Source organism: Acipenser ruthenus, chromosome 4 (genome assembly GCF_902713425.1).
Source record: "Acipenser ruthenus chromosome 4, fAciRut3.2 maternal haplotype, whole genome shotgun sequence".
Lineage (NCBI taxonomy): Eukaryota > Metazoa > Chordata > Actinopteri > Acipenseriformes > Acipenseridae > Acipenser > Acipenser ruthenus.
Window position 1 is genome coordinate 80,385,657 of NC_081192.1, and position 26,124 is coordinate 80,411,780.

The following is a 26,124-nucleotide window of genomic DNA, read 5'->3' on the forward strand; positions in this document are numbered from 1 at the left end:
GCAAGGTTGTCTGGCAACCGCTAGCTTGAGGATGTGTTGTTGTGGTGGGATGTGCAAAGGCCTGAAAGAGTAAAGAAACTAAAGTAAACCAAAGATACTCCTCCTCCCGGACGAAATGGAGAGTTGTCAAATTTTGCAGATTTTCGGTGTTAAAAAAATGCATCAAACTTTTATAGTCAGTTTCATTTTTGACCACGGTCTCTAGAACAAAACGGCAACATTGGCAAATTGTGTCGCATGCGCATAAACATTGCTCGCAATTTTGTCAAGGCTATGACTATGCATAGAAAAAACGGGTAAGTTATTTATTTACTAATCTTAAATGATAAATATCGAGTGAATTCAAGTTTTAACCATCTGTTTCATTATTTGTTCAATTTCTATGTTTTTAACAATGTTTATTTAATTAAATGAATCACATTTTTTTGTTTATTATTTTAAATACGCAGTAATATTTGGGCTATATATGGCTGTTTTGATTTTTTTTTTAATGTATATGTTACAAGTTATACACAAAATATAAAATATCGTTATGTTGATTACGTTTATATTTACCTGACTGATGTAAGGATTCAAATATGCTAAAAAAAAAAAAAATAAATAATAATAATAATAATAATAATAATAATAATAATAAACAGTTTTCCTTTGCATATTTGAATCGTCTTTACATCAGTCAGGTACATAAAAACTTAATCACCACATTATGTGTAACGATGTTTTATGAGGACATCCACACTGATGGAAGATCGACGCTTTCGCCCCTCTGTGGAGGAGGACTGCAGCCACTGCCATAGACGGCTAGGTCCTATGAAATATCTTGCATTCCCTCAATCTCTGCAACTCGCCGCCCTTCGGTTCTCTTCGGAACACCTCTTTGCTTTCTTTCACTTCACCTAAATACAGATCGTTATCAACGTTTCAAAGCACAGTGGTATGAATCAAAATAGATTTAGTGAATTATCTTCATGTAAAGTAATTTGTTGTAGTTGAATTCTATTATCTATGACTTTGCATGTAAATGGTGTATTTCTGTGTGTTGCTGTACAGGTGTGTGTGTGTGCTGTCCTGTCTTCCCCGCCGTTTGTGTGTGTCACCCTGCGTGAGTCTGAGTGGAAGTTTGTTTCGTGTCTAGGCAGTGCTGGCCTGCTGCTTAGGGTGTCACGTGCACAGTGCAGCTGTATGAGAGAGGGGTCTGTGTTGCCTGCACTGTGATTTGTGTTCGGTTTCGCCAGTCAGCTGCTTGTGCGGGACCAGGGATCTGAGCGATTGGTCAGTGTATATGTAAATGTGCCATTGTGTGTGTGAACCAGTAGGGCTCGGGGAGCTTTGAACTACTACCTGTTTCTCTTATTTATTCTCGCTGTGGACCAGAAACGCCTCTGCTAGATGAAGGCCTTCTCAAGATTCTTCCACAAAAGCCTGTCTGCTGCGTCCCTCATCCACGTTGCTCCAGCGTGTTTCCTAATTTCATCTTGCCATCTTCCTGGCGGCCGCCTTCTTGGTTGCTTTATATCTCTTGGGATCCAGTCTAGTATCTCCTTGGTTCAGTGATGGTCTGTTCTTCTTGCTACATGTCTGGCCCACTGCCATTTCAGTTCTTTCGCTCTTATAATAACATTGCATACTTTTGTTTACACTCTTATTCATTCCTTCTTTTTCCTGTCTCTTGTGATTCCCAGCATGCATCTTTCCATACTCAGTTGAGTCGTTTGTAATTTTTGAGACATTTTTGTATTGAGGGTCCAGGTTTCACATCTGTAAGTTAGCACTGGCAGCAGGCGTTGGTCGAAGACTTTCCTCTTGATGCATAAGGGTAGTTTCCCTTTCAGAACCATGTATATATATATATATATATATATATATATATATATAATATTTTATGGTGTACACTATTTGGCACCCTCCAACTTTCAAGGGTTAACATTAAAGGAGAAACTAATTCAATTTCACAACACTGGGAGCAGGACCATCCAGTGCGGGGGAGCCAGGCGGCTTCAGTGACCTGCAGGGAGCTGTACAATGTCTCACCAGGATCCTGACCTGCAACCAGTCTTGTGTTGGCTGTAAGTGCACGAGCACCCGTCCTGGGACGAGATCGCCCCTCAGTCTGCAGCTACCGGGGCAGCAGTGTGGAGTAGTGGTTAAGGCTCTGGACTCTTGACCGGAGGGTTGTGGGTTCAATCCCAGGTGGGGGACACTGCTGCTGCTGTACCCTTGAGCAAGGTACTTTACCTAGATTGCTCCAGTAAAAACCCAACTGTATAAATTGGTAATTGTATGTAAAAAATAATGTGTAAAAAATAATGTGATATCTTGTAACAATTGTAAGTCGCCCTGGATAAGGGCGTCTGCTAAGAAAATAATAATAATAATAATAATAATAATAATAATAATAATAATAATAATAATACCAAGGGACTGGTCGCAGTGGAGCAGCCTAGCCATAAGAGACGGTGAACTACAGTGGCGGTGGCAACGGCCAGCAGACTGGGAGGGGAGGTCAGGTGGCAGGTGGTGGTACCAGGCTCCCTGAAAACAGCAGTGCTGCAAGCTAACCAAGGAACCCCTGGTTTGGGACACTTTCGGAAAGCTCGGACCCTGGCTGAACTGCTGTTTGGTTGGCCGCCAGACTACATTTGATGTCTCAAGTCCGGAATACGCCAGGCGCCTGCAGGACCGGCTTGACAATGCAGGCATCCGGCAGAAGCGGTATGATGGGGATGGCACTTTCTCGCCGGGGAATTAGTCTGGGTCTACAGCAGCCAACGTAAACAAGGCCGCTGCCCCAGGCTGGAACGTGCTGGCAGCCTTCTGATTGAACGGGACTCCTTCTGGTTATTACATTGTTGCAGGGTTGGTGATTATAAAAGAGCAGCCTACTTGCTAAATTGCTGTTTCGCCCTTTTATGACATTAAATTATTTATTTCTTTGTGCATGGGTACCGGTATAACATTAAATCCCAGTTACCTTCTTTTCTCCAAAAGTTACTCAAAAACTTAAATCAAAAACTTTAATAATATTAATTACATTATTTGTGTAGGGGTATCACATTTAAAAATTACTTCCTTTTCTCCTACCGCAATCTCGATTTACTGCCCTCATTCAAATAATAGAAGATCTTTGTTCAAACTGTCGACTGGAGTGGGCGAACGTGTGCATGACATCACAGAAAGATGTGTTCTTCGTTATCGATCTGCCTTGGAGGATTACATTGATTTGCTCTTTCAGACTCTTGCACTGTAAAACTACAGCAACAAACATTAAGCGTGCTTACAGGCGCTCAAGAATGTACAACCTTTTCCTAATCAGGTTTCGATTGCCCTTGTGGCATTACCATTTGATCCAACAGAGTCATACATTTTATATATTCATATATAGCGCCAGTCTGTTTTTTGTCTAGTGTAAGCCTACATAATATAATTCCAGGCTTTTTCAGATTAGACTGTCTGTGACTGTGAATATTGCTTTGTTTATGTGCACTGGAAAGCAATGCCAATTTTAAAACAATATTTAGTTCCTGGTTGACAGAAAACCCTGGACTGTTGTGGAAGTCTAGGGGTCCCCCAGGACAAGAGCCAATGTTTGCAATGTTGTATATTTTTTATTTTTTTAATATGCAAAGCACTTTTGTGCAATGAATGAAAATATATGAAATATAAACCTTTGTAATGTTCTTACTAGGGATGGGCAAAATAGTCAAGGAAACTATTTAAATTGGTCCCCAAATCTGTTTAAAATACAAATAGAAAATAGTTTTTATAGTTGACACCATTATTATTTTTTCCCCTTAATAATGAAATAAAAATGTCAATATGCCTGTCAGTAGCATCCTCCCCTGCCAAACTGTAAATTTAAAATGATAGTGATCAGGATGATGAAAATGTTGTTGACCATGATCAACAGTATGTACAGAGTAGTATAGAGTAAGCATTAGCAATTAAATGTTTAATCACAATTTGATAGACTGTTCCCCACATATTCAAAAATGTTAGATGGATGAACAGACAGCCAGACACCCCCATGTATCTCTAGAATCTGATATTCTCAATAACTTAAAGTAAATAATGCTAATGCCAAGTTTCATGACAACTGGATAAGCGGGTCTCCAGAACACAACAGGGATCATTTCTGCACTCTGGTTGGCTGAGAGGGTAAACATAATGGTGAACAAAATAATATAAATGATTGTGTCTTACCACAGTGCCTCTTTTCATCCTCAAGTCTGTGATAATGTATTATTGCTTAACCCTTTCTATACTGCATATTTTCATTAAAGTTTGCTTACTGTTTAACATTTCTAACCCCTTTCCAAAGAATTTGTAGCAAAAAATATTTTATGTGGTTATGTTTACATCGACTTCTGGCACACAGAATGCAATATCATTTTTTTCTAGAATTTTGATGCCATCATACTATACTTTTCTAGATTTTTTATTTCCTTAGACAGTCCCTTATCTCCCATTTGCAAATCTCATGTTAATAAATGCTTATCACACAGCCTCAAAATAAATAATGCAAGGGACAAGGGAACTTGTTAAAATAAAGAAAATGTCAATCAAAGAAATGGTACAGAGCTACATCACTGCTTCCCCATGATCGTCAGAAGTGCATTCCCAAGAATTTCTCTGAATAATTAAAAAATAGCTTGCATCCGGTAAAGGCGCTCTGTGTGGAGTGCAGGATGCACCCCATAGCCTGGATGTCGCCGGTTCAAGTCCAGGCTATTCCACTGCCGACCATGGACGGGAGCTCCCAGGGGCTGTCGCACAATTGGCCGAGTGCCGCACGGGGGGAGGGCTTAGTTCAGTCAGGGTGTCCTCTGCTCACCGCGCACCAGCAACCCCTGTGGTCTGGCTGGGCGCCTGTGGGCTTGCCTGTAAGCTGCCCAGAGCTGCTTTGTCCTCCGATGCTGTAGCTCGGAGATGGCTGTATGGTGGGCCTGCAGTGTTTAAAAGAAGCGGACGGCTGACGGCACATGACGACATGCGTGTATGTCTTTGTTTCTCCCGGGTAAGCGCGGGGATGGCAGCGGTGAGCCGGGTTGAAATAAACAGTAATTGGGCTTACCAAATTGGGGAAAATAAGAAAAATAATTGGCGATTCCAAAATTAAAAAAAAAAAAAAAAAAAAAAATAGATTTATGACTTTTTCACTGTGAATGGTGTTTGATAGACTGTATTGTACTACACTGTGAAGTACAGTATGTCAAGTATGGTGTGCTCTGTGTTATCAGCAATGCCTGTCTGTTCATACTGAGAAACGTGTTTAATATTTCACGTCTGTGGAAAATAATTGATAGTAATGTTTAACTGTAATCGCTCATTATCCTTGAAAGCAGCTCAAACAAAAATTTAAAAAAATAAATTAGATTTATTGTGCTGACTTGTCTTCCTGTAGGAGTAAAGGAAATAAAAAAATAATTAAAAAAAATACATCAATAATATTAGACTTGTTCTTCAAAAACAGTTAATGGTTGGTTCGTCTTAAACTTGTGTGTGTGCTTCTTATGATAACAGACAATAAACCACTGCCACTTGGCAATTACTGGGAGCAGGCATATATACTTTAAATCAGTTTGTAATTTCCATGAATTCATGTAAAATGGTGTTATTTCTAACTGCAGCAAGAGCATAATGTTCACAGGAAAACGAGTGAAGATTTTCAAATGAGCTACCTTTTCATTGTGCTTATAGTCTGACAACTGCTAATAGAGGGGATGTTAGTGGTTCCCACCGTAATCGGGTAAACACTGATTTCTCCAGACCCAGACATCTCTAAGTACAGTACACCTTTTAAGAATATTATTCAAGTTGCAAAATTGCTGCATGTGCAAACTTGGGCAGCTGGCTAAAAGAACACATTGCTCTACCATTGAATATTGACAAATTTCTAATTATTACATCATCAGCTATTAATATTGCTGGAATGCTATTGTATGTTTTTGTTTATGTTGAACTATTACTAACTCTTGTGGCTTTAGAAAAGAGTTTGCAGATTTGCATAACAGCCAAAAATCTACTCTTACTCCTCAGTATTGAATCATGTTATTTTTATTACAGTTCCACTGCAAGATCATTTGGTACGTTTATTAGTAGATCAGATAAGTAGGGAAGCTGCTGCCATCAGACCTACTTTAAGTTTCTGGAATACCGTTCCAAACAGGCAGCTATTCTATACGCTCTGTCATCCGACAGAGTGGCCAGTATGGACCCGGAGTCCAAGCACACTCAGAGAAAGGAAGCTGTCTGGAAAGGTGTGAGTTGGCTCTTTACATGATTCACCGTAAGGCCCAACCATTTAAGGTGGCCGGTGTTCCGTGTGGGCCTCTGCCTAAGCTGGAGACTAGGCACAATTAGCCAGTCACCCAGATAGTTGAGTAATCTAACTTTGAGTATCAGTTGGGCCAAAATAGCTTCCATGCACTTTGAGAAGGCACATGGAGCTAGAGAGAGGCTATGGCAAGACACAGAACTTGTACGTGGTTCCCTGAAAGGCGAACTGCAGGTACTTCCTGTGCACTGGTTTTATGGGGATGTGGAAATAGGCGTCCTTGAGGTCCACCGTGGTGAACCAGTCGCCCGGCCTGAATGACTGCAACAGCCGGTGCATTGTCAACATCTTGTCAGCATATTGAGTATCGGTCTGAGGCCACCATCCAGCTTCAGCACTGGGAAGTACCTGGAGTAGAATCCTTCATCCAATGAGGGGGTCTGTCATGCGAATAGCCCGTTTCTGTAGCAGAGCTGTCACCTCCTGAGACACCGCAGCAGCGTCTTATGGGTTTGTGACTAATGTTGTAGTCACGCCCCGAAAGGGAGGGGAACTGTGCTTGAATCGTAGCGAATAGCCGGTCTGAATGGTAATAAGCACCCAGATGCCTGTGGTGCACTGGCGCCAAGTAGTCCAGATGGCTCCACGAGAAAGGGCCCTGGGCCTGTGGTAGAAAACTCCTAGGACTGCTGTTTTGCCTGTAACTTAGCCTGCATAGTCTTTGCACAGGGCCTATTATGGTCTCCGCAGCGAGCAGCCATGGCCGGTCTTGAGCATTGCCTCTGTCCATTGCCGTCAGCGAGGAGGTGGGCAAACAGGAACTGGCCTTCTCGTCTGGACATGGAGTCAGACAGCACGTCCCAGGCAGTGAAGCTTTCCTTGTCAACAGAGCTCAAACCGCTACAGCCTTGCAAGTGCCCTGGCCTACAGCAACGGAAACAAGGACATTTATCCTCCCCAGTTCACCCGGATTTCTATATGAAATCTAGTCTTCCTGAGACCATCCAGCAACAACTCTTGCTGTTTGCATGATATGGAAAAGCTGGGCTTGGCCTATTTTCTGCTGGTTGAAGCTTCCATTGCTGCCTTGGTCCAGGCGCCTCCTAATTTGACGCTGCTATCCAAGGAAGCTGCCTGTCCTAACAAGCAGTGCCGGGTCTCTGAGGTGATCCTCAAAAGAGCCTTCTGAGCCCGGGCGTTCACTGCACATACAGAGAATGCTAACAGGTCTGAACAAGAATAACACAGTTTACAAACACACATTATTTACAGAGTACTCCCACCCCCTTCCCCAGTCTATAATCAGGTCAATTTCCACATTGTCTTGCAAATCAGCTGCCCCCCACCCCCCGCCACAATATGTGTACTGTATTACAGTCCACATGTCCGTCTCTTTTGGCAAGTGATATTTTCAGAATCATATCGTTCTGAATTAAAATACTTATGCTGAAAATATTGTACCGTACCAACAAAACAAACTACAGTACATCTAAATGGAAGCCTACTTATTTTAAAACACAGGCCTTTCAGCTATGTATTTTTGGCATTGTATCTTTTTTATTTTCCCTGAAAAAATGGACAAGGGTTGGAACAGGCCAAAATGAAATAATCAGATATGCGTCACACTCATTTAACCGTCACTGAAGTCAACATTTTATAGGGTCAGATATGTGAGTGCTGACTGTATCGCATACAAATTGTGTAAAAACACATAAAATGCAAATATATACAGATATAAGCAACAATTGTACTTATCTGAACAAGGCTCTCTGTCAGGCCAGTCTTGAAAGGAAAAATGGCGCTGAGATCTGCGTCACAGGCTCGGTGAGCAGCTTTGGTATAAAGTATTCAGGATTTGTGTCTGTAGCAGGGCAGGAGCCCTGCACATGAAGAGGGGGTTTGTGTGTGAATACATTGTTAATTTAATATTGTGTAATGGTTATTTAATTTATTGCAGTACCTGACGCTCCTGGGATCGCCTGCCTGCTGTGTGTGATTGCCAGCTGTGGATGATCAGCGGGTAGGTGTGTTCCAGCACAGCGTCAGGTATAAAGAGGTCCTGTTTGTTCACCTCGGGGCTGCTGCAAAGCCACGGACAACGGGCTGAAGATCGTCCACGCTACCCGAGCATAGTGAGAGAAATAAGTTGCTGAAATCCTCCGATCGCCGTGATGGTGAACCGGGATTGGAGCCAAAAGAAGCTGCCAAAACCGCCGACAGCCGGAGTCGAGGTTTGTGTTGATACATAAAGATTAGTTCGGGGATGGTAGATCCCTTTAAAGTATAGCGAGGTGAGCAAGCGGGACCTCCATGCATTAGGGAGTAGCGCACGCCGTTTTTACGGCACCTTTTATTTTATAGTTTTTTGTATTGTGTTTTATTTTGTTTTTCGTACGCTGGCCGTATGCACTCAGTGAGCTACCATGGTTGGTAGTGTCACGTGAGCTGTGGTGTGTATGTGTGTAAATAAATCCTGCGCGCCTGCGGGGCGTGTCAATTTCAACCTGTCTGGTCTCCTGCCTATCACTCAGCAGCGAATGCACGCACCCACAAGCAAGAACCCTTTCACAGTGTCTTTAGGAGGTAAATACCATTCAGTAATGGTTACATTTCTTACTTGAAAGGGAACACCACCTTGCTTCTATAGCTATGGATGGGACAGAAAGAAGAACAAGAGGTCATAAGTGGAAGTTGAGTAAAAGAGAGTTTAGAACAGAAGGTAGGAAGCAATTTGTTACACGGAGCGTTATAAATGCATGGAATAGCTCACCAGATGACATAGTAGGATCTAAATCCCTAGGCACATTTTAAAAAACACTAGATCCTGTGCTTGTAAATGAGTTCTCTCCTGTAGAGGACGATGGGGTGGGTAACAAGAGACGAGCTCTGATGGTCTAAGTGGCCTTTTCTCGTTCTCAAACTTTTCTTATGTTCTTATGGTCTGTGGTAGAATAAAAGACTGGTGTAAAGTTAAACAAGACACAGCTTGGGGCTTATTTTATTTTTAGGTTAATTAGTGGGTTGTGCCACATAGCCTATGCAGGTTTTTGATTGATTATGTCAAATTATCAACAGTGGCTAATAATATTTCTGGGGCTCATAATAGGGTTTCTGTTTTAATGACATGCATGCCACGAACAGGAAAAATCACATTTTTTTTTTAAAAAACTTAAAGGTAGCCAGTGTACCAAGAGACAAGGTGAGTTCCAAATGCTTTATTCTGGGGAGCACACATTTACAGAAATGTACAGAACTGGGATAACGAGCTGCTTAGGTTTCAGTTCAGTTTAAAACACCCAAAGCGTAAGCCACACAGCACTGTTTCCTTGGACATCTTGTTTTTGTACATTCTGTATTGCTCAGCAAATGGAGAGTATTGTTTCAGCAAGGTAGGGCCCTATTTTGAAGCCAGTGTAAATGCAGAGGCAATTGAAGGCAAGGAATACAAAACAAAACAAAACAAAAACATAACAGTAATTTGATTGTGAATAGTTTTACAGTTATAATTATTTTATTCATTGTGTGATTTGTCCTGTAGATTGTGCTTCTCTGTGAATTCGGCATTTAGTGTAAAAGGTAAAGTTTAGGTAGTATACACATAACTAATCTTCCAGCCTGTGCATAGGTAGTATGATATAGTGCAGCAGACACAGATTACTGTTTGTTTTTACAGTATAGTTTAGCAGTTATTCTGATTTTAGACTTTTCTTGGGATGCCTGAAACTATCAAAACTCCAGAACAATATTTTTGGATAATACTAGATAGGAGCAATACATTATTGTTTGTCTGTCAGAAAATATAAACGCAGGCTAGTTCTACCATGGGTCAACTTTATTACATACGGTATTTAATCAATTCAGCCAGCAATACCAATAATGTCCAGAAGATAGTGTCCAAGCACCATTCACAATACATTTATGGCAAGCACACTCCACAAAAGTTCAGTATTCCTTTTTATTGAGCCATAGGTTAGCAGTAGTGCAGTAGGTATACATTACTCTTTAAAATGAATATAAGGGCTAATTGCAGAAGAACCAAAGGAGCAGAAGTACAGCTAACTTGTATCTATATTTTAAAGGTCAGGGAAACTGGTGTTTCACACAGTGAAGCTCTTACCTCCAGTGGAAACGAAGTCTAAGATCATTCAAACATTTACTGAATTGTACTGCTCCCTGGTTTCCTATTTTAACTACCTCATGTAATTTCCTGCTTATGTTAAAATGAATGCATATAAGGTTACATTTCCCACAGCTGACCAACATCTTTCAAATACAATAATTTAGCTTGAACATTAAACTTAGAACACTATTAACCTGTTATCAAATGTACTGATTCACTACACAGATCCATTGATGTTTTCTGGCAACTGGAGGCTGTTTCTATCTGGAAATTAGTGGTGACAAGTCCAGTTTTTATGACAAGTTGAAAAAAAAAACAGTACAAAGCGTTATCCCTCCTGTCCATGGAATTTCTCATCATACTGTTTTCTCAGCAGCATGTTCACCAAGATTCAGTTCCTATATAGATCATCGGCATGCTGTTCAATTAGACAAGCAGAGGTTGTGTGTGTTTTGTCAGATGGTGGTTGTCCATGAAAAGCAAGAACATTTGCCCCAATACCTTTGTCAGGTCAACCCCATAAAACCTCTTTCCCATCAAAAGTTGACATACCCCAATGGAAATTTATAATTTTTAGAAATATCTCAAAAACAAAGAATTTTAGGAAAACTCTTTTGTGGCAAAAGGTTTCCTTTTGTGGATGAGGAAAAAAAGTTATAAGAAATAGATGTCTACAATTATTTATTTCAGCATTTTTTTTTCTTTTTTTGCAAAACTCCAAAAGTGCTAATTCAAAAGTATTCATACCCTTTGATGCCATGATAGTATTGTGTACAAGGTGCGAGAAATTTCAATATGATAATGCAGAACCTAATTCTAGAAAAGTCTAGCAAATTCTGGATTGTAGGTGAACATTCTTAGAGAGTATAAAATGGTTAGGCATATTATTATTATTATTTATTTCTTAGCAGACGCCCTTATCCAGGGCGACTTACAATCGTAAGCAAAAACATTTCAAGCGTTACAATACAAGTAATAGCATAGGATGATTGCTGTCATTACCAATATGTCAATATGGGGAAAAGTAAGGAGCTATCTGAAGACCTTAGGCAGAAAATGATTTATTGTCATAAAGCTGGAGAAGGATACAAGAAAATTTCCAAGGATTTGAGTATCCCAATTTCAACTATTGTTTCTATTATCGAGAAGTACAAGACTCTTGGTACTGTCACAACACTCCTTCAGTCTGGAAGAAAGAAGGTTCTTTCACCAAGAACAAGAAGAAGAATTGTGAGGAAGGTTAATAACAATCCGAGATTGACTGCCAAAGGTATTCAAAGTTAATTGGCTGCAAGGGGGACTGGGGTTTCCAACCATAGGACGAGTATTGCATGGTGAAGGTCTCAATGGTCGTAGGCCAAAGAAAAAGTCACTCTTAGGAAAACGTCACAAGGACAATCACTTAAAATTTGCAAAACCACATTTGAATGATGGATATGAGTTCTGGTCAAAGGTTTTGTGGAGTGATGAAACAAAAATCTAGCTATTTAGTCACACTGATTGTCGTTACGTTTGGAGAAAGTCTGGTGAGGTGTACAAAGAAAAGAACACCATACCTACTGTCAAGCATGGAGATGGTAATATCCTTCTATGGGTCTGTTTTTCCTCTAATGGCACAGGAAATTTAGTTCCAATACATGGTAAAATGGATTCCATAGCATACCAAAAGATATTGGCCAATCATCTGAAATCCTCTGCTCCAAAACTTGGTTGAAAGCGTAACTGGACATTCCAACACGACAACTATCCAAAGCACACATCAAAATCTACTTCAGAATAGTTAAAGAAGAATAAAATCAAAGTTCTGGAATGGCCTAGTCAAAGTCCTCCGAATTTGAATGAACTGGAACAATTTTGTGTTGAAGAATGGTCACAAATCACTAAAGAATCATGCCAAAAGCTCGTTGACAAATATCCTACTAATCGTTTAAAAGAGGTTATTATTGCTAAAGATGCCTCAAGTAGCTATTCATTTCATTTTTCTTGTCAGGGTATGAATACTTTTGAATTAGCAGTATTGGAGTTTTTAAAAAAAAAACTGCTGAAATAAATATTTGTAGACATCTACCGTATTTCTTGTAATTTTTTTCCTCATCCACAAAAGCAAAACTTTTGCTATAAAAGATTTTTCCTATAATTCTTTTTTTTTTCAGAAATTTCTAGAAATTATAAATTTCCATGGGGTATGTAAACTTTTGACTACGTGTGTGTGTGTGTGTGTGTGTGTGTATAAATACTGTATATCTATCTATCTATCTATGCGCATACACAGTGAAATAAATATTTCACAACAATAAATGTATACATAAATAATAATTTTGAAAGACATGTTTTAAGAAAAAAGATAACATATAATGATTCAGATTGAGTTAGTTTACCAGTTTAAAGCATTTCTCAGAATCTAACAGTAGTGTGTTTAGACAGTCTCCATGGTTATACTATACACTTACAGAGAGTACAAACTTTTGAAATTACAATTGCTTTTCTGGAACTGCACACTTGCTAGATAAAGCACTTCAGCTATTGCTCCGTGACCCGTAAACCAGTGTGAACTGTAACTAAATCAATAACTACTGCAGTACCTTTTTGCTTCAATGCAAAAAAAAAAAAAAAAAGTAAATATATAAGTATATATTAAAATACTTATACACTTATTATATATTAAAATACCTATATATTACATCTATAATTTCTATTAAGTAATTTCTATTAAGAGTCAGTTCAAGCATGTGGGGCAAACAGTATTTTGAGGCACTTGATTCCTTGGCCCTAGTTCGTGGGGCATGGCTGTCACTCCCAACCATCGTTTTATTGATGAGGCACCCAATGACCATTATTAGTCATCAGATTTAATTGGGTCTGGCATTAGTATGAATGGAGGCTTTAAAAATAGGCTTTAAAAATAAATTAAAAAAATAAAAACGAATATTGTGGCTGACCTCCCTTTACAGCAGGGGTTACCTCACTATTTTTTAAGATGGGAACCAGCTTGGAGTTTATGGATTTTATCCACAGATCACTACCCACAAGTAACTAAAAAATGTTTATTTATTCTGCAAACTAAAAAAAAAAAAAGTTAGATACTGTTTTTAAAAATGACATTCTTAACAATTGCAATAAACTTTTCCTTTGGAGGGGCGTAGGGTGGGGGGGTGGGGGGTGGGGGGATGTATTAATTAATTCTCATGTGAAATGTGATCTTTGTAGCAGATGGAAAAATATTAACAGCATTTAGGATGCTGTTAAGAAGCATAGAGCCGAGATGCTGTGTAGGGTAGATGAATGAACTTTTATGAAAATGGGTAGACAAGGAATTATATAATGAACAGCAAGTGGTCCCCAAATGAGAATATATATAAACCATAATCTTCATATTTTTCGCTAATGTGAGGTATTCCAGAATCAATACTAAAGCCTGGGGGACAGCAGGCTTTTCATTGGTCATAAAGTACAGTCACCCCCAAGCTTGGCCATTCTGACAGCAAATTGTATATGAGCTGTACTGTATCTTCCCTAATTCCGTTTTCAACATTTTACATTTTTTTGATGTGCAAGTAAGATACTAACAAGGGAGCACTGTAAGTGCAAGGTTTCTGCATTCTTTTGTGTGTTGTACTCTATTTGCTGATAAATACTACTAAACCCAAAGAATTAAAGATATATTTACAAAGCTCTGGATATGTTACAGATATGTTCTTTCTGAGAATGTAATACAATTAAAATGTACAGCTCATGGTATAGCTAGGAATAGAAATAACGACAGTTATCTCCAAAAGCAGTTTTCATTTGACTTCAATTTAATGAACTGTCAAGGCTCTAGTGATTTCTCTAGTGATTGCCCATTAAATAAAGATACATACCATTCCACTTTCAGAGTGTTGTTAAAACAAAGCTACAAAGTTAATTGAATTACATCCAACCTTTTTAAACTTTGTGTTCCTCTGGGGAATAAAGGAGGAGCATTTATCTCTGGCAGAATACAATTAGTACCTTATATTAGAGGGAAGTTCAATGGTAAAAAAAAACAAAAAAACATCTTCAAATGTAACATGTACTGAATCACTACTTATTACATACGTGTCATAGGGAATTACTAGAGCAAATCCCACTGGAATCTGGGAGGCCTGGCTGGGCCTGTATGCTTGAAGAAGTACAGCCTAATCAATATAAATACTGTCCCCAAGACAGCTGGCTTCAACCGTTTAGAATGAAAGCAGCAATGGGTCAGGGCCTCGAACCACTTGTTCCTGCATTGGAACTCCAGCCTTCTCAAAGAAGAATCCTTTTCTTCATGAACAGAGTGGATTCAAAAATAGTACAAGATTCTTCATTTCTTGAAAAAAATGTTCCATAAATATTGCATTTTTTTTGGCACATTCCTAAACGTCCGTTCAAATATATATATATATATATATATATAGCTCAAAGAGCCAGCTAAAATAATTGTTCTCTAATGTTATCTAATGTTTGAAGCACAAGACCCAAATTGGATTTGAAGAAAAAGAAAAAAGAAAAGGCAAACTCGGTGCTTTTCACATTCGTTTTTGGTACACTTCATTCATGCTAACTTGAATAGAACTCTAAAAGAACAGTATCCTTGTTTGGTTTATTCCTCAGTCAGAATCCTGTCACCGTTTGATTGGGATTCGCTTCGCTGTGTTGGACGACAGTCACTCCATTTCCGTTGCGAACTGGCTCCTTCTTGTGGGAGTCTGTGTAAAATTCAGCAAACACCGGGCAGTGGTCTGAAGCTACTCCACCCCAAGACCAGTTATCCGGGATCCATGGATTGGTAAGGCCTTCCCTCACGACAACCCAGTGACCTATATTCCAGAGAAAGAAAAGGGCAAAACACTGCAAATATTATCCATTCAAGGAGGGGTACATTGAATATTCCTTGGTAATTAAACTGGAATTTCCAGTAAAAATGCAATGTTTACCGATGATCATACATTATCAGCAATACGGCTGCACTGTCTGTTTTGGTTGTGGGTCTTATATATATATAATGCAGAAAACATGAACATAGCAATAATATGAACACACACACACACACACTACCTGTGTGAGCCTTCTTAAGAGAGCGGCTGATCCAAATGTTGTCAAGAGACTTAGATCCCTGGGGGTTCTTGGTGCTGATGTTTGTGAAAGTGCTTGTGGGGACCAGTGGAGAAAACTTCTCTTTTCTTAACACATCAAACTCACTGCCATCCGGAGGCAGACTGAAGTCACCAAGGATGATCAAGTCTTTTTCTCCTGAATAAAACAATAATGTCAGATGTGAATCTCTGTTCCCTATGCAACTACAACTTAAATATCCATACTATTCCCATATAAATCCTTGCAGAGGCACAGTAATATTCTGAAAGGGTGACAATCTCTTGTAAAAAAAATAGAGCCAGTTTTCAGTATTATTAGAGAAAGTAAACAAACACAAGAGTCACACAACCAACTTTGTAATTGTTTTTAAAATATAAAAAGGCTACAGAATGAAGAGATTGGTATATATTTTCTTAACCACTGAAATTGTATGTTTTGCAAAGAATTGCTGAATCAGGATAAAATGTTTGAAATTACTAATTAGTGCATATACGGTATCCATCTTCAGTTGTCCTAGTATTGTTTCACAAGTACAGTATTGTGTGTACTGGAGGCAAATTTGTATCCTGAAGTGCCTGCAGTCTCCTTTGTAACAACAATTAATTAATTTAGATTTAAAGGAGGCCAGAAAAAAAAAAACCCAGAACAAACGCAATGAAGTACCTTTAAGTGTTTCCTGTAGAGTCTCAGTAAAGAGTGACAGCTTGTGGTTTTCACTGTGATTCTTGCCATTGGCTTCTCCCCCAGCAGGTGGCAGTGTCAGGTGCATATTTACTAGAGTTACATCAGACACTCTAATCTGTTAGAGAGCACCATAGAGAACAAACAAACAAACACTTTAAAACAGTTTAAACAATTGAATGTAAATGGGCTCAAATCCATGCTATAGTGCTGGTAAATGTGTATTGTCTAGGTTTTGTGTTATGTTTTTCCCACCCACACACAAGAGAATAGAACATTCTTTAAAAAATGTTGTCTTCAAGACAAAAATTTGTCATCTAGACACTAGCCTCACATTTGTGGAAACACAAATGTTGGTCATTATTGGTGTAGCATGTTTGTACATTGACCTCAAATAAGAATGAAAGTCTATACAGTACTTTGTGTGCTAGACCACTGTATCTTCATCAGTCTACTGTATATTCAAATGTAAACAAGCACGGGGTTGTGACATTTAGAACTTCTATCATGGCTTGGTTTCCTGGCTTTACTCATAGTCCTATGCTGCTGCCAATAAGCAAAGTCAACAAGTTTTAATATTAGACTGCCAATGGCAGACACCCGTCAGCCTGCTCATGAAAAAACATTCGAAAAAATTAGGTGTGCGGACTGAAAAAAAATTACAGATCTGATGTGGAATGAGAAGGGTTGTTACTTTTATATACATCAGGTAATGAAGTTGTTGAGACAGATCCAAAACACAAACAAGGAGATATTTAATTTGTGAAAAGGATATAAAGGCGGATACAAAAATATTACTTATTATTATTGATGCAGCACAAGTTTCAATAATGGTGGTCAGGACAATGTTGTTTACTTCAAATTATTTTTTGGTAATTGTACACAATATGTGTTTTGCTAATTTATTTTTCCTCACCATACCCAGTAGGTTACCAAGGTTTATAAATATCCATCATAAAGGTGACAGTTGTTGAAATAATGTCTAACCTAAAATCCCCAGTGGTTTGTGGTTTATTGAAATGATAGTAACAATGCAATTACTACTGTATAAATACACTAACCTTAAATTGTGCAAGGTATGGTTTAGGGTAGGTTGGCTTTCCATTGCCATTGGCTTGTGGACTTTCTAGCAAAGTAGAATCCTTCAGCTCAATTCCAAAAGTGCTGTCCCACAGGTATCCAGCATACTCTGGGCCCTGCAGGAAATAAAGAAAGTCAGGAGTTATTGCTGATCATGCTAACACCAATGTACAAAGTACCCTAGATTGACAGGAAAATTATAATATGGACAAAATATTTTATATATCAGTGGTCTGCGGTGCCACCTAATTTGGTCACAAATGCGATCAAAAACTTGGTTGTGCGACCATCAGTTTTGATTTAGGCGCACGTGTGTGATCAAAACTGATCAGTAATTCAGATTTTGTCAGTCACAAATAAAACTCATCTGAAAAACAAAAACAGGTTTTCTGGATAAACCCAAAGGAGGATGAATTACTTCTGAAAGCGGCCGCTGTTTATGTCTGTTATGTTTACAGCTGCCGTATTGTGCAGCATGACTGTGTGCTTGGTTGCTAGGATACACTTCCTTTGTTTCTCAGTGAGTGAGAGCAAAATAAAGCTCTTTGTAGTATGTGCTTTCAATACATAATATGTAGCTTACGTGTTCAGGGGGTCAAATCTGTAGTTTCGACTACACCAGCCGGTGTGTCACAGTTCAGTTACACAGCTCACAGTGAGCTCTCCCTACCCAGTGCCTCATACCAGCCACTTCTGTGATGTCCAAATTCCCGGGCAATGCCCATGAAAAGGTCATTGAACAGCTCAATAGTGGCACAGCTAACACTCCGTTTTCATCAATGCCTCTAAATCACTTTTGGATAAGTGTTTAGATGCTTCTTTTGCTGCCATTCCCAACTATTAATATGTGCGAGACTGGATTCTCAAGCCTGCTGATGATTAAAAGGAAGCATTGGTGCCGTTTAGCTCCTGAAGATGGTCTTCATTGTGCGCAGAGAATTCAAGAACTGGTGAAATGTAAACAAATACAACCTTCCTACTAATTGACTGGACCTTTGAATTGCTAACTTGTTTCTGCGGTTCTGTAACATTATTTATATATCACTAAGTTGTAATCTAGTTCATCTGTTTTTCAGTTTATTATATCAAATTGTTAAACAAAATGTACTGCCTTGTTTTTATTTTTGTATATCTATTCTTGGAGCAGGGTGATGAATTGAGTTGCAGGGGGTGGGGAGGAAGGTTGAGAACCACTGCTTTATTTCATTCAGTCACTGAGATCTTGAATCACCTTGCCTGTCACTGCTGCTGCTGCTTTAGGACTGCTCAGCTGGAAAAGGTGGGTGGTGACATATTCCTCAAACCTCCATCACAATCTACTCAAGCACTGAGAGATGCGAGCTATACTGTCGATCAACACCACAGTGTACAGTGACCTTGCAGTTTGATCCCATCATGGTATTTGGGGCCCTGTAATATTGGCGGTCATTTTGATGAGATGGTAAACCAGATCTCTCTACCTTGGCTAAATGACTCATGGCTGCATTAACAAGACATGCAATAAGCCAGTTTTCATACATATAAATGAATGAACTTTTTAAATCAATATAGAGAATTTGATAGGAAATATTTGTTTTAGGGGGTTGTTTTGCTGCTGTAGTATACTAGTTTATAGTAGTATACTTAGCCCAAAAGCTGAAACATTGTATTAAACTTTCCTAAAACGCAGGGGGAGAATTTACTATTAAATCATATCCGTTATCCAGCTGCTGCATTCTAAGATTCAAGACACCAGAGCACAGCTACATTATTGAGGATTCAGTTCTGTACTTCGTATCTGATTCAATTGTTTTGTTCTCTATTTTACTTCATTACACAATGCTGTCAAACAATAAATTGATCTACTGGTATATTTGGGAGGAACCAAACGTGTACATGGTTTCTGCTTTTTAGTATTATATATGTGTGTATGTGTGTATTGGTTTAGTTACTGTGTCTAGTAAATCAAGGCAGATGGAGTTTATTCCCTTTTTTTTAAATAAAATAAATATTCGGTTTTGTTGGTTGAATAGTAAAACAGAGGGAGGGTGAGGGGGGTAATAAAACTGCATTATATGTGACCCAATGAAAGGAATAAAGGAATACAATATCATGGCCAATGATGGGCTGTATATACAGCTTTTTTGTTTTGTAAAGTGCCTCCGCAATTCACTTTTATTGAAAAATAAAATATGTTTTGAGGTTTACGGGCTTGTAAGAGCAGGTGACAGGTTAGCTCACATTATTATTATTATTATTATTATTATTATTATTATTATTATTATTATTATTATTATTATTTAAATTAAAGTTTAGTAAAAAATATCAGTGTTACAATTATAGGCTCCTCATGTAAACCGAAGGGCAACCCAATGTGACAGCATTGGCTGAAACTCCGCCAGACAAAGCAAACATTTTTGTATCCCACCCTAAAAATTGAACAATTGCTTCTTAAAAAAAGGAAGTCAGTGTAGCCAAGACAGCGCCCAGGAACGCAGGATCTATTTTGCTCATGTTTTAGGACTAATGACTTTACCTTGTGTGACTGTCCTGCAGGCCTGTCTGAGACAGCGCATTTCCAGGATCCTCGGGGGCCCTTCCACTTGCGGACGCTGGGCAGTGTCGACTGGTTCAGCTCTGCACAAAGCTGCAAAACAGATGTTTCAGTTCAGTTGTTACTTAACCTCACCAAAAGGGCATGAAGGTTCCAGTACGAGAATCTGGTGACTGGAGTCAAGCACACGTTTTTAGAATGTGGATTTCCAAACGAGAAAAGTGTTTGATAATAAGGGCAGGAAAATTATAATAATCGCCAAAATCAGTGTTTTCATTGGTAGACGTTAAGTCTGTTTAAAAAGAGGTATTGGCACACAGAACAGAGTTGTCTGTTCTATAGTACAGTATCTGAACACGGAACCTTTTCCAGCTTATCACAATCACTGAACAAAGATGACGAAATGCTTCTCTAAAAAGCCCTGAAGTTTTAACTTTTTTTTTTTTTTAACAAATATCAAGCAAATTATACAGCATTTTGTTGTGAGCTATTTTTGGACAATACATGGATTTGGGATGGATATGACAGAACTTCAGAATCACACTTGTTTCCATTATGGTTTAAAAATCAGGTTGGAAATTGTATTTCTGATAAATGAACTCGTTTTAATTTATTTTAAAGTTGCCAAATAATCCAATGAAATGTATTGATTAATTACTTTTTAATTATTATTTTTTAAATGTTCATGTTAATTTATGTAGTTCTATGTGTGTGTGTGTGTGATTGTTTCTGTGTTGCTGCCTTCTTGGCCTGGTCTCTCTTGAAAAAAATGAGATTTTGAATCTCAATGTGACTTTCTGGTTAAATACAATTTTTTTTTAAAAAATGTGTTATTTTCATGTACCAAATACCTGCACTAAGAAAACAATTTTAAAAAGAAAGGAGCTAAAATAAATGTCCAACAAACGTTTAATGTTTACAACCATGTCTACAAGTCATAACGTAACTTATAACGTAACCCAAATACTATATAACAATTGTAAGTCGCCCTGGATAAGGGCGTCTGCTAAGAAATAAATAATAATAATAATAATAATAATAATAATAATAATAATAATAATAATAATAACAACAACATTATCTCAAATATTATTAGCTGTCTCGTCACACAGGCCATCACTCCTCAGATCAAGTCTGAGTCATCTTACTGCAGTCCATGGTGGAGTGTGACATGTCAGATATGACACTGATGATAACTGATGATACTCAATGACATTGAGCAGACACTATTGTTTAGTGCCACAAACCTCTGTCTAACAATTTTTGGACTTAAACCACATTTTGACATTCATAAACATTAAAGAGATAAACAGATTGAACTTGTTTAATATCTAAACTGTTCTGGAAAAATAAATCTTAATTCTGTTAGGCCAAATGCTATTATAAGAATAAAAGTGACTGGGACTGTAATGTGTTACAGTACTGCAGAGAAATCGAAATTTACAGTAATTGTCTGAATAATTGCTGGTGCTACTGTTCTTACAGTAAGAAATGTAAGAGCTGAGAGAAGCAGTTTACGTAAGCAGTGAATCACAGAGAATACTTGAGTCAGTCATTGAGGATGAAGAAGGCAGTATTTTAATCTGAAGGGAAATAATGCTTTAAACTCTTTTTATATGGCATTTCAAATAAAGGTATCTTTTCAAACGATGACTCATTTGTACAATACACATAACGTAACAAATTAGTTGAAGCATGAGCAGTGACTTGCCCTTCATGACTTTCATACATACTATACAGAACTATCCCCCATACATGCAGCCTCTCTGGTACACAGCAGCAAGACAACCATTCAATTACAGGCTCTGTGTTTATGAAGGTGCCTTTAGGCATACATCCCCCGAGATGTAATGGATATCAATGAGATGACAATAATCACAGTGCTAGGCAGGGGGGGGAATGGAATTATATATCTCTGTCCCACCTGGATACATTGACACTGCAGGAGAAGGTGTTCATAAGAAAGAACATGCTCAGTCAGTTGTGCTCCCTCCCCTCAGATGATTTAATCTGAAATCTGCCCGATCCTGATAAGAAACCTTAGCTAACTGTGCACTTCTTTGCTTAAGTGCAAGAAGTGTTCATTGGGATTGGATCGACCTGATTTTAAGGATGGATTTCATACTCGCAACTCCTGCATTATGAAACAATATGCTATTTATTATTATTATTATTATTATTATTATTATTATTATTATTATTATTATTATTATTATTATTATATTTATTTCTTAGCAGACACCCTTATCCAGGACGACTTACAATTGTTACAAGATATCACATTATTTTTACATACAATTACATTATTTTTTATATACAATTACCCATTTATACAGTTGGGTTTTTACTGGAGCAATCTAGGTAAAGTACCTTGTTCAAGGGTACAGCAGCAGTGTCCCCCACCTGGGATTGAACCCACGACCCTCCGGTCAAGAGTCCAGAGCCCTAACCACTACTCCACACCGCTGCCCCTATGCAATGGGAGTCTTACTTGCATTCCTGAAGTAAAACCCATTTTACAGCCACTTGAACTAAATTCACTCTCTTACCAGTAAGTAAATCCCAGAACAAATTGGAACCAGTTCAATCAGGTTTGAACTGTATCTATCATATTACTTACTAATCAAAATAATGTCAATGCAATACATCTAAACCATATTGTTTGACCACCCTTCTTTCTAAACATAACTATTACCTAAATAATATCACAGTAAACAATATTTCTAGAAAACGTATACAAATCTAAAACTTAAATCCAAAGCATTGCACCAGTAAATAAATTAACCAAACATCATGCCTTCCAATTACTTTTTTACATTTACAGATAACCAAGTCTGTCACTGAAACATCTCTCTAGATTGCAGATCCAGGCTCCCTCTTGATTCCAGTTTAAAAGGAAGTAAAAGCAGACCATGGGAGAGGTGTGGCATTGAAACCCAGTAATCCAGAACAAAGCATGTACCCTTCAAAATGCAGGGCATCCGCTAGTATTAGTCTGGCTGGGATGCAGAAAAGTTGAACCTCCTAACAGTTCTTCATATGGCATTTTTTGAAAATGTCTTTTTCCAGCAGATGAGTATCATAGCAGCCTTTAATAATGGTTTAGCACAACCAGTCATTGTGGTTATCATTACTGTTTATTTCTATGACTCATTTCCAGACTGTTCTGAATGATTAACAGTGAAAGGTATGCAGACTGTTTTCCATTAGGAAGCAAGTCATTTGTAAGACAGCACCACTAAACTGAAATTTAGGGTTCCCTAGTTACTTAACCCTACCAAAAATAAACAGAAAACTGATTTTGTTTGAAATCAAGATTTTCCTGCATATTTGGGTGTGTAAGATATTTTATTCATAAGAATGTGTACAGAACAGTTTTAAAATTAGCCCTCCCCCATCTTTCCCTCTACTTTCCACTAGTCTTTCAGAAATGGGAATTTCCATGCAGAACTAGAAGGCAATGGGTACATTACACAGAAATCGTGATAGCAAGGTATGGTAAAGCATATTAATAAACATGGCAAACCATGGTAAATGATGGTAAATAGTATAACCATGACAAAAAACATGGTAAAACTGCAAACAATACAGTGCAAAAATACCAGGGTAAACTTTTCTAAGGGATACTGTACAGACAGAAAGCTACAAGTTCCTGTTGGTTTTATTTAGTTTACGATACCACAGAGATTGTTGTGACTTTTTTAAATGCCAGCATGTTACCTGTTCTGCATTAAAGGGGAATTATGTACTGGTGAAAATAACAGTCAGACATAAACGAACACAACCAAGCACAAGTGCTGTATACAGTACCATATTAAAAGCATGCAAACCTAACCTATGAACTGCGCTGCCATTTGAATCTGCAGCAGATGCAATCAACTGAACCTGGTCACGTCCATCTTCACAGGGCTGCTGCTGTCAAACCACATGCTGTGTTCAAGAATCTGTTATGCCACTTACTGTACTGAGAGCTTTAGTGTGTGTGTGTGTGTGTGTGTGCGTGTGTGCATGTGCGTGCGTGTGTGTGTGCGTGCGTGTGTGTGCGCGCACGCGTGTGTGTGCGTGTGTGTGTGTGTGTGGAAGGAATTTACAACAAGTTAAAAAAAAGAATCACCTGATGGAAAATGTATATAAAGGGAGCGCTCAAGACTTCATTAGAGCAGCTGGTCCTCTTAGAAGAGGGAACTCACTTTTAATTAGGTCATCCTTGTCATCTACAGAAAAAAGGACAATAAATACGAGACAGATACGGTACGTGGCAGGGACCGACAAATCTGCATGTGGCAACAAAGGTTTTTTTGTGTGTGGACTTTTCTAAAGGTCGCAAGATATTGGGGTTTTAATCCTAACTACAGAAGTGGCTTTAGAAAGTGCTATTTGAAAACAACAAGATAAATACAGTACGTGCTCATTCAATATACATTTCTTTCGTTTCCCGTTAAACAATGTCTCAAAATTACCTTCAAGGACAGGAGAGATATGCCTGGGTTGCAGTTTCTCCACAATTAATCCCCTCTGCTGAGCACCACTGTGCTAATAACTAAGATATGGCATTACAAAATCACATTACTGTTTCCATGGAAATCACAAAATGCAACTTTTTAAAATGCAAATTGTATTAAATTGTATAATGGGTGTGCCTTATGTGGTCCTTGTTTCAGATGAGGTACAGTAAGACTCAACCTGTTCAGTGAATTTGTTAATACTTCCAAGTCCAAGACAATGCTTTAACCAAAGAGAACATTGCATGGCTATTGTGCAAGGGTTATTTATGGTGGGTTGATGGTTCTACTGACACAGGGAAGATAAAAAAAAAATACATATATTTGAAAAGGTTTACAGTCTCACATGCCATCTCTTGGACATTTTCATTTTTATATAAAGGATTAACTCTTGAAAAAGGTGAGCTGAGTCATCCATGAAATTAAATCTAAAATGCTATGAATTATATTTGGCCTTTAGACTACAGAATAAAACAGTTTAACTGTTGCCTTAGCCACCATAATCACATTTAGCTTGAAAAGTAATATCTTCTGACAGAGGACATGTCAAATCTACAAATATATTAAATTATTAGGGATTATTAACTTCTTTCTATTTTTAATAAACAACTGTGATTACGCTGGGCTGATTGCAAGGACTGAAACAGACCGTTACATCTGAACTAGCAGTTACATGTAATAGCTTTCTGGGCACATTGCAAAGTAGAGACTTTTTATTATGTGTAGCAATTTTGGACATTCAGGTACTTTCAGTATATAGCATTAAAACTAATGCAGGCCAATAGTTTTGGGCTTTTGATCTATTTCCACATATTACCATTGTCTACCAGTCAGCCAGTTACTAATGACTGAGAAATTATCATCAAGTGCTGGTACATACTGTACACTAGTGAGCTAATACGACATATGAGAGTGTGGCAGGATGCCCCGCCCCTTTGTATATAAATGTGTATTTATTATTGTTATTATTATTATGATTATTAATCATGTATTTAATATATAACGGCGAAAAGACCCTTTTTGTTCAAATGTAGGACGGGCAGAAATGCCGTTCGCTATTTGTTTTGCTTTAGTAAACCCGTGCAGAATGTTACCGAGGGGTTGGCTAGATAATTAATAGCTAGTTAATCCCTTGGTCACCACTATAAGAACCTGTAGCTCTGGCTGCAAAGGTGGAGTGTGTTCGGAGTGGAGAACAGAGAGATATATGAAGGAAATACAGACAGCAACTGCTACCAACCTGATCGCTGTACCAACACAGTATTTGTTTTGTGTTCCGTTTGTACTGTTTGTTTGGCCAGCGTGCCTTTTGCTTTCAGTGTTTTGTGTTTTGTTTAAATCTTTTATTAAATGCGCTGAAACGCTTTTATTTAACCCAGTACTGCCTGTTTGTGCATTCATTTCCTGGCCTGATGTCACCACACACGCCATCCTGTCACATACGGTGTCCTGCATGGGATGAACAATGGCTTCAGGAGTCAGAACAGAAAAGTGCTGAGTGTGTTTTTGAAAAGAAAAGAGGAGTGTTTTTGAAAAGAAAAAAAGAAATTGGAAGGCGGCGGCAGCAACAGAAGGAAGTTTGGACGAGTGGTGCCTTGGTTGTGGTAAGTTCAGGCACACATTGGCCATCTGCCCCACCCAATACCAGGGGGTGATGTTGGCTGCCCAGGACTAGGTACCCGGGAAAACCTGGAACAGCCGCAGACATAAGCAGCAACACCAGCCACAGCCGGAGGAAGTGCTGCCCTTATGTCACTGCTGTGCTGAGTCCGGGCATTCCAGCACGTGCTGTCCCTTGTATCCTCCCCTTTTAGCCACCGCAGTTGTGCCCCAT

At 38.6% G+C, this 26,124-nt stretch overlaps 1 protein-coding gene across 1 annotated transcript in view; it reads right to left on the reverse strand.

Moving 5' to 3' along the window:
• Window positions 1-10,088: 10,088 nt before the first annotated feature.
• Window positions 10,089-26,124, reverse strand: part of LOC117400720 (endonuclease/exonuclease/phosphatase family domain-containing protein 1-like) — a 60,225-nt gene continuing 44,189 nt past the window's right edge. Inside the window, exons 3-7 of the mRNA XM_034001016.3 lie at window positions 19,771-19,881; window positions 17,237-17,371; window positions 16,158-16,293; window positions 15,456-15,650; window positions 10,089-15,217 (exon numbers count right to left, since the gene is read on the reverse strand). Of these exons, the coding sequence (XP_033856907.1) occupies window positions 15,012-15,217; window positions 15,456-15,650; window positions 16,158-16,293; window positions 17,237-17,371; window positions 19,771-19,881 (783 nt within the window). The 3' untranslated portion in view covers window positions 10,089-15,011. The remainder of the gene's footprint in view (window positions 15,218-15,455; window positions 15,651-16,157; window positions 16,294-17,236; window positions 17,372-19,770; window positions 19,882-26,124) is intronic.